The sequence below is a fragment of the Notolepis coatsorum genome, assembly GCF_963971535.1.
Source record: "Notolepis coatsorum genome assembly, chromosome: 2".
NCBI classification, from domain to species: domain Eukaryota; kingdom Metazoa; phylum Chordata; class Actinopteri; order Aulopiformes; family Paralepididae; genus Notolepis; species Notolepis coatsorum.
In genome coordinates this window covers 136,176,206-136,191,124 of record NC_140166.1, presented here as the reverse complement: position 1 = coordinate 136,191,124, position 14,919 = coordinate 136,176,206, and the positions used below count along the sequence as shown (strand labels likewise).

Sequence of the window (14,919 nt, the reverse complement as noted above, 5' to 3'; positions counted from 1 at the left end):
GACGTCAGCTTGAAATGGATTTTCTAAAAAATAAAAAAAAATAAGACAATTTAGCCTCAGTTTGAAGAAAAGAGCTTTCTCTCCTTTCCGCATGCGGGCAGATTTGCATAATTGTCCCATAATGCCCGAATTAGCATCTGTAAATCTTAATTTGATAATGCATCTCCTCCTTGAGGTGGCGCGATGGAATTGGATTACGGTCTCCTTGGATCTCATTAGTGTTGTTTGACAAAGGTCCTTTTCATAACACAGCGATGTCATCAGCCGAATTCTCCCAACGGAATTAATTCCGTTTTGCAGTCGCCTGTGTTGGTCTGGAGACACCCGGTTAATTCCACCCCCCCGCCCCCCGGCCCCCTCCAGCCCTCCTTATTTTCTCCTTCAGTGAGCTAAGTCTCTCTCTCCTCCTCAAAACACTTCACCAAACTACATCTCCTTCCATAGTTCGCCATTTTGCCATGTTGTCGACTCTTTATCGCTGTCGTTTATCTGCCAGTTTTTCAGGCCTCTCCACCTGAAGAGGAGTGAAAGGGGCCCTCTCCTATTATACAGAAACCTTGTGTCATTGTAGCCCACCCGTACCCGCACTCGATACGTTTAACCCTTCCACTGCCACACTACAGAAGGTTAACCTTTCACTACCACACTACCGTATGTAGAATCAAGAATCAAGAGGTTTATTTGTCACATACATACCAGGGCATACAGTGAAATGCGGGTGGTCATGCCCGCATCAATTGTGCAATAATACAATAATAAAATAGACATAGAAAAAAATAACAGGTAAGACATAAGATGTGCATGATAAATACCTGAGGGCACTATGTACACTACTATACAATATACAATTTCAACTCTGTCATTATTATACTTAATGTATCTAAACTATATTATACAAGACTGTGGTAGTATTATAGTACTAGTGTGGTATAGTGAAAGGGTTAACCCTTTGTCGTGTGGCAGTGAAAGGGTTAACATTCTGTATTGTCACAGTGAAAGGGTTAACCATTAAGCTAGTGTGGTAGTGAAAGGGTTAATCCATAGTCAGATCTGATAGTTTTTATTCTTTTTCCTAATATGAAATCGTGTATCGGCGCATCTCGTGTCTAAGGTTACGCCGACGACAGAGCCTTGTTCGCCCTTCTGATCTCATCTCTCGCCTTTTCCCCTTTTCCAGGAAACCAGGATCAACTGCATCCGCATCGCTCGCAAAGGTAACTCAACACAAAGTGATGTTTTGTATATCCACAACACAATCTCGTCAACCTTGAACGAAGTGTGTTAGCCTTGCTCTCTTATTGTACATAAATGAGAGTTTTTTTTTTAACTTAGTTACTTACTTACAGATTCAGATAGCTTTATTGTTGCATCTTTGTCATATTTCCCCATACAAAAAAGAGCAAGATTATTGGGTCTTGCCCCCCTCGACCTACAGCATGTCAATAAAATACACAATAGAACAATACAATACACAAAAACACAATAAAAACCAGCATAATAATGATGAAAAACGGGACAGTGCCGAGTGTGGTTAATGTAAAAAGTGCAACAGTCGAATAAAATCAACGTAAAGTACTTAAAATACGTAAAATACATAAATATATACAATAAAATCTGAAGTGTTCATGATGGCTTGATGAAAGTATGATTCTTTATTTTTACTTAGTTACCCAACTCATTACTGTATTTGAAGTTCACTTGCCCGTAAGCTGATGTGAATCTTGATCATTGAAATTGAGAGTATAGGCAGGGGTGTAAAAAGTACCCAGAAATTATACCTAAGTGAAAGTATGGGTACCGTCTCAAAATCGTACGCAAGTAAAAGTCAGAGTATCTGGCTAAAAACACACTTGAGTAAAAGTAAAAAAGTTTCTACTTTTAAATGTACTTAAGTACTAAAAAGTAAAAGTAAAAACTTTTTTTTATTCCGGGGCAATGAAATGTTCCGTTTCGTCCTCTTCATCACTCGTACTATCGTTTGTGGCCATCTTCTTTATTTTTTTTTTTCTACTTTTTCGCCCCATTTTCTATTTTTCTCCCATCCCAATTTCGTATTGTCCAATTCTACCCTCCCCTGTCTCTAACGTTGTTAGACCATGCCTCCCACTGGTCGGCTGCAATGTGGACCAAGCCTTGCATCACATGTCCCCTCCGGTACACAAGGAAGCAGCCGTTGCATCTTTTTCACCTGCGCAGCGCGATCTCTCAGTGGCGAGGAGTAACGCGTGGGAGGCTCACGCTGCCCCCGATACTTCCTGATTCTGCTGTACAGTCGGACCAACCGACCTGTAGGAGTCGCTGTCCACCACGTCCAATCCCCACCCACCGGCTTTCCCACCCCCTAATACTGCCAATTGTATTAGTATGAACAACCAGCCAAGCCGGAAGCAACGGCGAGAGCTGGGCTCGAACCCAGCATATCCTGCGTTAGTGGCGAGCGCCTTGCCCACTGCACCACTTAGCCGCCCTGTTTGTGGCCATCTTCTGTAGCTTGTCACTCTGACTGTATTCTTCTGATAGCAGGTGTTTAATCAAAGTTCCCCGCTTTCTAGTCTTGCACAAGGACCAATCAGCATGGGTATGGGCGGGTTCATTTTCCATTGATGAGGATATGATTGGCTGTTTTTAAATAAAGTGCGGCCGCAGGATTAATATCCTTGATGTTAGTTCGGCCAGAGAAACAAATATACTAATTAAAATAGTTGGACCTGCAAGATTTGTACTTTGTACTTTGTAGGTCTGCATTTTAAATGTAAGGAGTAAAAAGTATGTTTTTTTTCCTCTGAAATGTAATTGATTGTAAAAAAAAATTTAAACAGTACTTAAGTATTGTAACAAAGTACAAATAATCAAGTACTTTACACCCCTGAGTATAGGTTATGGGGCTTTTGAGGAAATAAAACAAAATACTACAATTAAGGAGAAAAAAACCCAACTCGTGTTCATCTGACTTCGTCACCGTAGTCTTAGTGTTTTGAAACGCCCAGAAGCGAGCTAGTCATCTGCTCGTTACTTGGAACGCGTCCGTTGTGATCAGAGAGAATAAAGACGGCAGCGAAGTGAATAAAGGCAGATGGTTTGTTGACATCATGCCATCTTTTATTTTCGTCTTCCATTTACCCACCCATTCCACAAAGAAAAAAAGTGTGAATGTAGCGGTTGTTTCATTTGGGTGTAGATTATAACAGCATGCCTCGTTAATTCTGAGCCCGTTTGAGTATTTTCTTTTATATAATAATAATAATAATAATAATAATAATAATAATAATAATAATAATAATAATAATAATAATAATAATAATAATAATAATAATAATAATAATAATAATAATAATAATAATAATAATAATAATAATATAACAAATCTCAAGGCGCTACAGTGTAGAAGAACATAAGAAATAGTAAGAGAGTAGAGAGTAGAGCAGGGCTATTCAACTGGCGGCCCGCGGGCCAGATCCGGCCCGCGGGATGATTCTGACCGGCCCGCCAAAGATTACATGATAATAAAAAAAAATAAAAAAAAATAAAAAAAATATATTTTTTTTAATATTTTTTATTTTTTTTTTTTTTACTTTTTTATTTTCATGTCAACGTTAACACGCACAATTGAGCCAAAAGTCACTCAATTAATGACAGATTTCATTGATAAATTGAGGGAAAACTTTGCAAGTCGATTTGATGAATTTGACATGTCCAGAGAATTGATGCATTTTGTGAGCAACCCATTTGCCAATGTAGCTGCTATTTCCACAAAAGGACAAGAGTTCCTTGCATCACTTCACATTGATGAAGGTCTCCTGCAACTTGAAATAATTGACATGCAAGCATCATCTGCTCTGAAGCAGGCACTTGAGAATGAATCCACCACAACATTTTGGATAAAGTGTATTCATGTCAAGACATTCCCCAAAATAAGAACGCTGGCAATATCTGTGCTAACAATGTTTGGCTCAACATACACCTGTGAATCCAGTTTCTCTCACTTGAATGCCATTAAAACAAGCAACGTGCCTCCTTGACAAATGAGCATTTGCATCACTGTTTGCGGGTAGCCCTCACTTCCTATGAACCCTCTTTCTCTGCCATTGCCCAGTCAAAGAAGTGCAATTGCTCTCATTAGATGTGTGTATGTAGGCTAGGCCTGTCTGCCCCCCACCCCCCTGATGTTTGAGAGTTAAGAGTGGACAATAAGTGCTAATAAGATGCTGTGATTTGCTGTTGTTGCACAGACATGAAGCACTTTTTCATAAGCTCATCTGCACTATAAATGTGTTTTTTTGTTCAAGTGTTGATGTTAGAATGTTCAGATGCACATCATGCACTTTTGTTGTTTGTTTTTTATTTTATTTTTATATTGAAATGTTGAAGAGGAGATGTTGCAGTTGTTGCACAGTCATAAATGAAGCACTTTCTGCAGGAGATGTTGCAGATGTGGCACATAAATGAAGCACTTTTTTTGAAAAGTATACTACTTTTGCAATGTAGTTAAATAAAAGTTGTGAAAATGTGGTTGCGTGTTGTGTCAAGTGTACATATATTCATAGCACGGGGAGGCGCCGTGGCAGTCCGGCCCCTGGCCCCTTGGGTTTCTGACAATGTGGCCCCCTGAACAATTTAGTTGAATAGCCCTGGAGTAGAGAGTAGAAAGAACATAAAATAAGAAGGGCTAAACTAGTAAAAGAGTAAAAATAATGTGAAATGTGAAGGGCTAAAACTAGTAAAAGAGTAAAAGAACATAAAATAAGAAGGGCTAAAACTAGTAAAAGAGTAAAAGAACATAAAATAAGAAGGGCTAAAACTAGTAAAAGAGTAAAAGAACATAAAATAAGAAAATCAACAAAAGGCTCTAAAAAGATGTGTTTTGATGCCCTTTTTAAAAGCATTCTCGGTCTGTGGTGCTTTCAGACGGTCAGGATATACAGCACACGGGTCAGACCCAAAAATCGGCCCGCCTGGCATTTTCATCCACACCCCTAGACTGAATTCACTTATCAGTTCACTTTGGCCCCGCTGCCCCTCCTACAGTAGGTGCAGTTCAACTGGCCTGTGATAGAAATCAAGCGCACCTCGGTCTCACTGGGCGGCGATACAAACGTCCAGACTTTTCAAACGAACGCACAGAGCGTTAATCTGCACCGGCATTGTGTTTTTATTAATTAAAAATGCATCAATCTGCTTTCTTGAACCATCGGAGGAGAAGGACCCGATATTTAGTCTTCAGTTGAATGAATTTAAACTCGAGGCACGGTATTATTCGGTTGCATCCTATTTTATTTATCCAGTGAATCGTTTGCTAATTCGTCATATACATACTCTGAAATCAAATCCGTGGAAATTATTAGCTTTGCGAGAGATAAGCGAAAGCCACGGAGACGCTGAGGTGAGAGGTTTTCTATGTGAACAGAAGTGCATTTACAAGGTCATCTCTTTTGTTTTATTTGTCACATGTCGTGTATGTGTGACATGTGCCAAATGCAGTCAATGCTCGAGTCCCAAGTCCGAGTCTGAGTCATCGGTGCTCAAGTCCAATTCGAGTCACGAGTCCTGAAAATCAGTCAGTACTACAACACTGGTGTGAGTGAACGGGTGAATGATTGTAAAGCACTTTGGATAAAAGCTGCTATATATATATGCACCATTTACCATCATATACATTGTTGATCACATCATCGACACGTTATCCGCCTTCCATCTTACCGCTGCGTCGCCGGGCAGACGGCATGAATATTTTAGGCAACCAACTTGTGTTTAGCGTTTCTCTGATTGGCCACTACGCCCATGTGACCGCGGCAGCGCGAGAGAGCTGCAGCGCGGAAATAGGCTGTCTATTGCCATTCTCTAAGACAAACTCTAACCTTAACCAGCTCCTTAACAGCGCCTAAACTTAACCCTTCTAACCTTAACCAACTCCGAAACAATGCTTAAAGTTAACATGCCTAAACTTAACCGGCGAAAGAATGCACGTAAAAAAAAAAATTGAAGGGAATCGAACTGGTCACCAACAAACCGCAGGATCCACAGCAAGGCGGCACTACCAGTTGAGCTAGTTGTCGATGTTAAAAGAGGGGGGATTACTGCTACATAATGCTGCCGCGACAGAGCTCCGCGCGCTCTGCTGCTGCCGCGGGGGCGTGGCTAGACACAAGTTGGTTGCCTTTAATATTTAGGCGGGCAGACGAGACCCAATAAGAGATAGTTTCCCCGCGGCTGTTTAGCCACAAACCTCAAGGAAAAGGCCAACAGGCGGCGCAGGATTAGAGGTCTTTCATCCATCCAGCCTGTCGGAGGCCAGCTGCCGGGTCGTATCAAAGGCAGAGTCGGTCCCACTAGACCTACATCTGAGGACCTTGACCTACGCCGGGTCCACGAGGGCCCTCCACATCAAAACATCCAGATGGAGGTACCTGAGAGAGGGGGGGGGGGGGGGGAGGGAGAGAGAGAGAGGGGGGGAGGGAGACAGAGAGGAGAGAGGGGAGAGAGAGAGATGATGGAGAGAGGGAGAGGAGAGAGAGAGATAGAGAGAGAGAGATAGGAGAGAGATAGGAGAGAGGCAGGGGTAGGAGAGAGAGAGAGATGGAGGGAGAGGATAGAGAGAGTGAGATGGAGGGAGAGGAGAGAGAGAGAGAGGAGAGATGGAGGGAGAGGAGCGAGAGAGAGAGAGAGAGAGCCTCATACCCCTTGCCTCCTCAGCTACAGCGACTCAAAGGGATCAGACATGAAAAGGGCAGGAAATTGACTCTGAGTCCCGCTGGCAGGAGAACCCCCCCCCCCCCCCCCCTCTCTGCCCCCCACCTCTCTGCCACAGTGCACTGATGTCAGATCAGTAAATAGAAGTCATGTATTTATAGTTATCACAGCAGCGCTGCAGTAAGCACAGCCGCACAGGTAAATTGACTTGGCGGGGCGTCGTTTCCTCTGGTGGACACACACAGACAGAGACACACACACACACACACACACACACACACACACACACACACACACACACACACACACACACACACACACACACACACACACATACACACACACACACACACACACACACACACACACACACACACACACACACACACACACACACACACACACACACACACACACACACACACACAGACTGTGCTTACTTTTGTTAATATTTATAGTTTTAAGAGTTTTGTTTGTACCAACGGTTGGTGCATTTAATGTGTATGACCGTCAGTCACTCATAGACATTGGATTACGGGGAAACTTACCAACTGGATTACTCTCTGGATCAGCTCGCCGAACAACAACAATGGCCTGTGGAGATCTTGAGGACAATGGGACCAGACCTTGGCCCACGTAACCAAGGATCCAGGCGACGAGGAAGGAGAGCCGGCGTCCGAAACAGACTGCGAGCCAGGCAACACCGAACGCCACTACCCAGCATATTGCTAGCCAATGGCAATGTACAATCAATAGACAATAAAAGAGCAAGGATTCAATTCCAAAGAGACTGTAACGTTCTCTGCTTCACCGAGACGTGGTTGACGCCGGACGTCCCAGACCACGCCATTCAACCAGCCGATCACTTCTTCATCCACCGCAAGGATCGTACAGCAGAATCCGGCAAACAGCGAGGAGGTGGAATAGCCTTCATGTTGAACAACAATTGGAGCGATCCAGGCAACGTGAAGGAGCTTTCAAACCACTGCTCCCCCAACCTGGAGTATATATCCATCAAGTGTCTGCCTTTCTTTCTCCCGAGAGAGTTAACGTCGATCATCTTGGACCACAACTAAACACAGGCGACGCGCTGACCAAACTACACAACGAGGTAAATAAACTCCAGGCAGCGAATGTTGCCGCTGCCATTGTGGTTGTGGGTGATTTCAATAGCGCCAATCTGAGAAGAGTATTGCCGGACTTCTACCAGCATGTGACTTGTAACACCAGAGGCGGTAAAATTTTAGACCATTGTTACTCGCAATTTAAATGTGGTTACAAATCTCATTCTGCCAGTGGTTTCGGCAAATCTGATCATAACGCTTTCTTCCTCCTCCCAAAATTTAAACAAAGTATCAAGCGCACCCCGGTAGTCTCGCGAGAGGTGCAGAAATGGTCTGTGGGATCAGAGGAAACGCTACAGGCTGCACTAGAATGTACAGACTGGAGTGTGTTCCACGATAACACAGATAACATTAATGACTACACAGAGACAGTGCTGGACTTCGTTTGTACTTTGGTGGAAGAAACAATCCCCACTACCACAATTAGAGTCTACCCAAACCAAAAACCCTGGGTAGACAAATCCGTCCGTGAGGCTCTGAAGGCACGCACCTCATCCTACAACGCCGGGCTTGTGGCAGGCAACATGAATGACCACAAGGGGCGATATGCAACGTGAGAAGGGCAGTGAAAGAAGAAAAGAGGCGCTACAGGGATAAAATTGAACTTCAATATGAACAGGCTGACTCTAGACCTATGTGGCAGGGCCTCAGAACGATGACAGATTACAAAGGCACCTCCCTCAAACTGAACAGTGACATCTCCTTAGCAAATGATCTCAATACCTTCTATGCGAGGTTTGAGGCTGGGAATAACAGCACCAGCCTACAATCCACTGCAATGGAGGGGGGGGGGCTGCTGAGGGAGACTCAGTGTTCAGGGTAACAGAACATGAGGTGAGGAGGACCTTTAAGAAAGTGAATATCAGGAAGGCAGCAGGACCGGACGGTATCCCCGGCCGTGTCCTAAAAGTCTGTGCCGACCAACTGGCCCCGGTATTCACTAACATATTTAACCTGTCCTTGGAACAGGCTGTCATCCCCACCTGTCTGAAGAAGTCCACTATTATCCCTGTACCCAAAAAATCCAAGCCTGCTTGCCTCAACGACTACCGCCCTGTAGCTCTCACCTCCATAGCCATGAAGTGCTTTGAGAAGCTAGTAAAGGGCTACATCTGCTCCTCCCTCCCCATCAACCTGGACCCCCTGTAATTTGCATACCACCCCAACAGGTCCACGGAGGACGCCATAGCCCATGTGCTGCACACAGCAGCATCACACCTGGACAAGAGGAAGGGGAACTATGTGAGAATGCTGTTCATCGACTACAGCTCAGCATTCAATACCATAGTCCCCTCCAAACTCATAGCCAAGCTTAGGGACCTGGGCCCTCATTCATCAACCCGACTTACGCACAGATTTGTGCTTAACCTGTGCGTACGACCATTTTTAAGCAAAGAGTGGGATTCATCAATTTCAACTTGAACTTGACTCCGTGCTTATGTGTACGCACAGCTCGGAGCACACTTAGCTGACGCCCAGTGGTAGAAAATCGCTACTACGGCATAAGCGCTCCTCAGTTCTGCATTAGTTTCAAGGCGGAAATAAGCTTCCGTGCATTAGTGTTCAACTTCTGTATGACCCGTAATTCATTATAGTTCATTATAAAATAGCGACAGTAGTGTAATTATAACGGGCTCACACGCGAACAAGAGGTTGGCCTGCTTGTTTGGCACGGGGGGGCAGACGCAAAACACCAACCTCCAAACGCGATTAAATATTGTTTCAAATAAAAAGCGAATTATTTTGTGTTTCATGTTTCCAAATAAGATTGGTCACGAAATGCTTTCTACTTCAATTTGTTGGTTAGAATAGATGACCTCCGTTGAAACTTCACTGAGACTAACAGTCTATTTGTGAGCTCCCGCTCAGATGTGATAATAATAACAATCATAATAATAGCTTCATTTTATATAGCGCCTTTCAAGAGACAAATGCAGTTATGTGAATAGAAAGGGATTCCACTAAGTCAATGTTGCGATGCGCATTTGCCTGATACATGTTGTTGCTGCATGCCGGGAGGAAGGCGATGCTGAATGTTTTCAATTCATTAAATAAAACGGATACTTTTTGCAAGGGTTTACTGACTGTCATACAAATAATCAACCAACTACATACTGTAACTTTTCAGTGCACGTTCTTATTTACATTGTGACAACAGCCTTGTGAGTTCCCGCAATGACCCGCACACAGACATGATGGAATTCAAGTTCAAGTTTGTATTGATCACATATAGGCAGGCTACACATGGCGTATCGCTACATCATTGGCAGTGAGATTCATTGTTCTTGTATATGCTCTCGTATTATTGTTTATATAGGCTACCCAATACTGACATCAAAATAGATTGTATGACTCTAGAAATCATATGCAGCAGGTAGAAAATTGACGGAAAATCCGTCGCGATTTGGAATAAAATTGAGGAGAACTTTAATCCCTGGGTATTAATCAAACAAAACGGGAAAAGGCAGTCATATTCCAGCATGGTCTTTATTAGTGTTTGCGCTGCCCAGGCAGCAATGGTTAATAGATATCATATCCGACATCTACGTGTACACGTCTGTCAGCCTGTCACATAACACGCTTCCCTCGGCTTAGTCCATTTTTCCACATTTCATGGGGGTGCCCATTACCGTATATGGTTAATCGGGGCGGTTCTGGTATGCAAATACTTAAAACAGTGCACAAGCTCAAACGTAGGATCAAAGTCATATTTATCAAGAAAGGTGTGCGTAGAACCTGCGTACGCACGTGTGGTGAATCCCGTTTTTTTTGTGCATGCACTGATTCTAAATTCTGTGCTTACGTGTGGAAATAAAACATTTTCTACGCCACGTTGATGAATGAGGGCCCTGGGCTTGAACTATGACCTCTGCCAGTGGGTCTTGGACACAGAGAGACACACACAGACAGAGAGACACACACACAGAGACACACACAGAGACACACACACACAGAGAGAGAGAGACACACACACACACACACACACACACACACACACACACACACACACACACACACACACACACACACACACACACACAGAGACAGAGACACACACACACACACCGAGAGACACACAGAGACAGAGACACACACAGACAGAGACAGAGACACACACACACACAGAGACACACACACACACACACACACACACACAGATAGACACACACACACACACACACACACACACACACACACACACACACACACACACACACACACACACACACACACACACACACACACACACACAGAGACAGATACACACACAGACAGAGACACACACACATACAGAGACACACACACAGAGACAGATACACACACACACAGACAGAGACACAAACACACACACACACACACACACAGACAGACAGAGACACACACACACAGCAACAGAGAGAGAGACACACACACACACACAGAGAGAGACACACACAGACAGAGAGACACACACACAGAGACACACACAGAGACACACACACAGATACAGAGACACACACACACACAGAGACAGAGACACACGCACACACACACACACACATACATACAGAGACACACACACACACACAGAGACAGAGACACACACACACACAGAGACAGAGACACACACACAGAGACAGAGACACACACACACAGAGACAGAGACACACACACACACACACACATAGAGACAGACACAGACACACACACACACAAAGACACACACAGAGACCGACAGAGACACACACAGAGACACACACACACACACACAGAGACAGACACACACAGATACACACACACACACACACACACACACACACAGACACACACACACATAGACAGACACACACACAGAGACACACATACACAGACAGACAGAGACACAGACACACACACACACACACACACACACACACACACACACACACACACACACACACACACACACACACAGACAGAGAGACACACACACACAGACACAGAGACAGACAGAGAAACACACACATAGAGACACACACAGAGACACACACAGTCAGAGACACACACAGAGAAAGACAGAGACACACACAGTCAGAGACACACACACAGAGAAAGACAGAGACACACACAGAGACAGACAGAGACACACACAGACAAATAAACATGTAATAAACATAAACACACAAACACAGATAGACAGACAGACAGACAGACAGACAGACACACAGATAAAGACACACACACACACACCCAGACAGACACACACACATACACAGAAAGACACACACACACACACACACACACACACACACACACACACACACACACACACACACACACACACACACACACACACACACACACACACACACACACACACACACCCTGTTGGACCCCGATTAATTACACGTCCTCACATTGACGAGCCTCTCTGGAAAGAAAAAAATAATTGGCATTCCAACACGGATATCAAAATCAATTAACACGTCTCCGAGAATCCCTCAGGATCCGATCCGTCTGCGTTAAACCGACGCGGGAAAAAAGAAAAAGAGAAACGTTATACCGTACGTGTGTAATGTATTAAAATGACAGAAATCTCTCCAGGAACGACTTTCCAATTTCAAGGTAGGGAAGGTCAGAGGTTACCTGTGATCTCTGCGCTCCCTCTACTGTGGACGCGGCGGGGGGCGGGGGGGGGGGGGCCCTTGCCGGAGCCTATATACTCTTATCGGGGGGTGGGGGAGCCCATCACTGGCAAAGTGGAGGCAAATGATTCTGGCTCGGATAACAAAGCGGGGAGATTACATTTCAACTTCCAGGTGACAGTTTAATTAAAGGATCCCCTGGCACGGCCAACACAACAATACACTTCCTCTAAGTGCCAATTTCCACCGGCGGGGCGCTCGGTGCTCGGCGCCCGGCCCGGGGACTCATGTGGAAATCTTATTTCATGCTCACCTCGTGGGCTTAATAGAAATTCTCGGGGGGGGGGGGGCTAAACACGGCGTGGAGCATCGTATCTGTCCAAAATGTCAGGAGGGACTGAAATTGATCCCCCCCCCCCCCCTACCTTTACCTTCTCCTCATCTACGTCCTTAACATGTAAAAATGAACTCCCGTATTTCAGTTTATAGATTAAATTTGAAACGGAGTTACGGTACGAACGGCCGGCCTGCGCTGTTTCGATGAGGCGCGCTGAGGAGTCGGACTGAATTGGTTTGTTATTTTCAGTATCTCTGGTGCCCGGGATTGAAACCACTTGGGAGGAGGGAGGAGGGGGGGGACTTCCACATCTTTGGATCTACAGTCGGACTGTCAGGCTGAATCCTTCCTGCCGGATACGGCCCGGTCTGTAAACAGAACTGCGAGTCGCAGACACGGAATATTAACCCTTTTCCCCGCTAACTGTCTGTAGTGGGGTAGTGAAAGGTTAACCTTATGTAGTGTGGCAGTGAAAGGGTTAGCCTGTGGTGTGGTAGTGAAAGGGTTAAACGTCTGTAGTGTGGTAGTGAAATTGTTAACTGTCTCTAGTGTGGTAGTGAAAGGGTTTACCTTCAGTAGTGAGGTAGTGAAAGGGTTAACCGTCTGTAGTGTGGTAGTGAAAGGGTTTACCTTCAGTAGTGAGGTAGTGAAAGGGTTAACCGTCTGTAGTGTGGTAGTGAAAGGGCTAACCGTCTGTAGTGTGGTAGTGAAAGGGTTAACCTGCTGTTGTGTGGCAGTGAAAGGGTTAGCCGTCTGTGTATTGTTGCAGTGAAAGGGTTAACCGTTTGGTAGTGCGGCAGTGAAAGGGTTAAAGAGGGATCGGAACTCAAAAAGCGAACACTGGGAATTATTCTGCGTTTTAGCCTGAGCGGTCCGGGAACCGGTACGAGATTGATATCACGCCATAAATCCATCTCTACAGAATGTATGAATTAATGTTTTTTTTTTTTTTTTTTTTTAAGGTAGCCAAGAGTACAAATATTATTCCCAGCTCACGCCAGCCCCTGTCAATCATCTGACTTCTAGCGTGACTTTTAATTTCTCTTATTTTTCGGGATCATATCCCACAAACCTGAACGTTATTGTCATAAAACAGAACGTTAGTTAGTTTCTCTGGCAGATTAATTTACATATTTAAAAGATATTATTACAGTAGATTTCATTCACGGTTTTTGCTGCAATGTCAGGGGCGCTGCAATGTTTGCTGCAATGATTAGGGGTGATACTAAATCCAGATTGAAATCTGCCATTGGAAAGGGGAGATGTGGCCCAATCCATAGATGTGCGACTTGGCCAGGGGTAATTTATAAGCCTGATATTCTATATTCTATAATCATATTTCAATTGTTTTCAATATTCCATGTCTGGTAAATTTTAGCATGGTGTTATTCACCGTCAAAGATGAAAAAAGAAAAGAAAGAATTTATATTCTCCTTTTGGTTCATTACAATTTAGTAACAGACACAATATTTCTTTTTTTTATCAAGGTTTTTTTATTTGAGATTTTGTTTTTACAGGTGGTCCCACATGGGCCAAAAGAAAATAAAAATACAATAAGGCCCTCCCTCCCTCCCTCCCCCCACTCCTATACCAGACAAAATCATTCTACAATATCTTAGATCGTTTGTTAATCATTGTTTTTCCTTTTAGCTTTTAAATCACCCGACAGCAGTCACATATCCCTTGTATTCTGCAGATAGAGAAGAAGAAAAGTAAGAACATAATAGGAAAAATAAACCGTAACAAGCTGAGAGACCAGGGAAGCCAGTCAGATCGCCTCCGTCACAATATCCGCTTCCATACACTCAAAGAAAGTTAGGAAAGGATCCCAAATATTGTGGAATTTTTCGGTACAGCCTCTGATAGTATACCTGATATTCTCCAGTTTAATATGATACATGACCTCTCTCATCCAGTGGCCGAAGACAGGTGGTCCCGGGTCCTTCCATTTGAATAGTATCAGCCTTCTGGCCAAAAGTTAGCAGAAGGCCAACATTCTAGATTCCCACCATCTAAAGTGGATGTCCGCTGGGGCCACTTCGAACAATGCAATATTTGGTGATGGCTCCACTTCCTTTCCAAATATCTTAGAGAAGGTGTCAAAGATGGTCTGCCAGTAGGTGTGCAACTTTGGGCACGTCCAGAACATGTGGAGCAGAGTGGCTGG

The 14,919-nt window shown here is 44.2% G+C and overlaps 1 protein-coding gene across 1 annotated transcript in view; it reads left to right on the top strand.

Moving 5' to 3' along the window:
* The window catches only part of ptprub (protein tyrosine phosphatase receptor type Ub), a gene marked incomplete at its 5' end in the record, with an annotated part of 300,165 nt that overhangs the window by 121,994 nt on the left and 163,252 nt on the right, over positions 1–14,919 (top strand). The window contains one exon of the mRNA XM_084308315.1: positions 1,178–1,214. Coding sequence (XP_084164441.1) covers positions 1,178–1,214 — 37 coding nt within the window. The remainder of the gene's footprint in view (positions 1–1,177; positions 1,215–14,919) is intronic.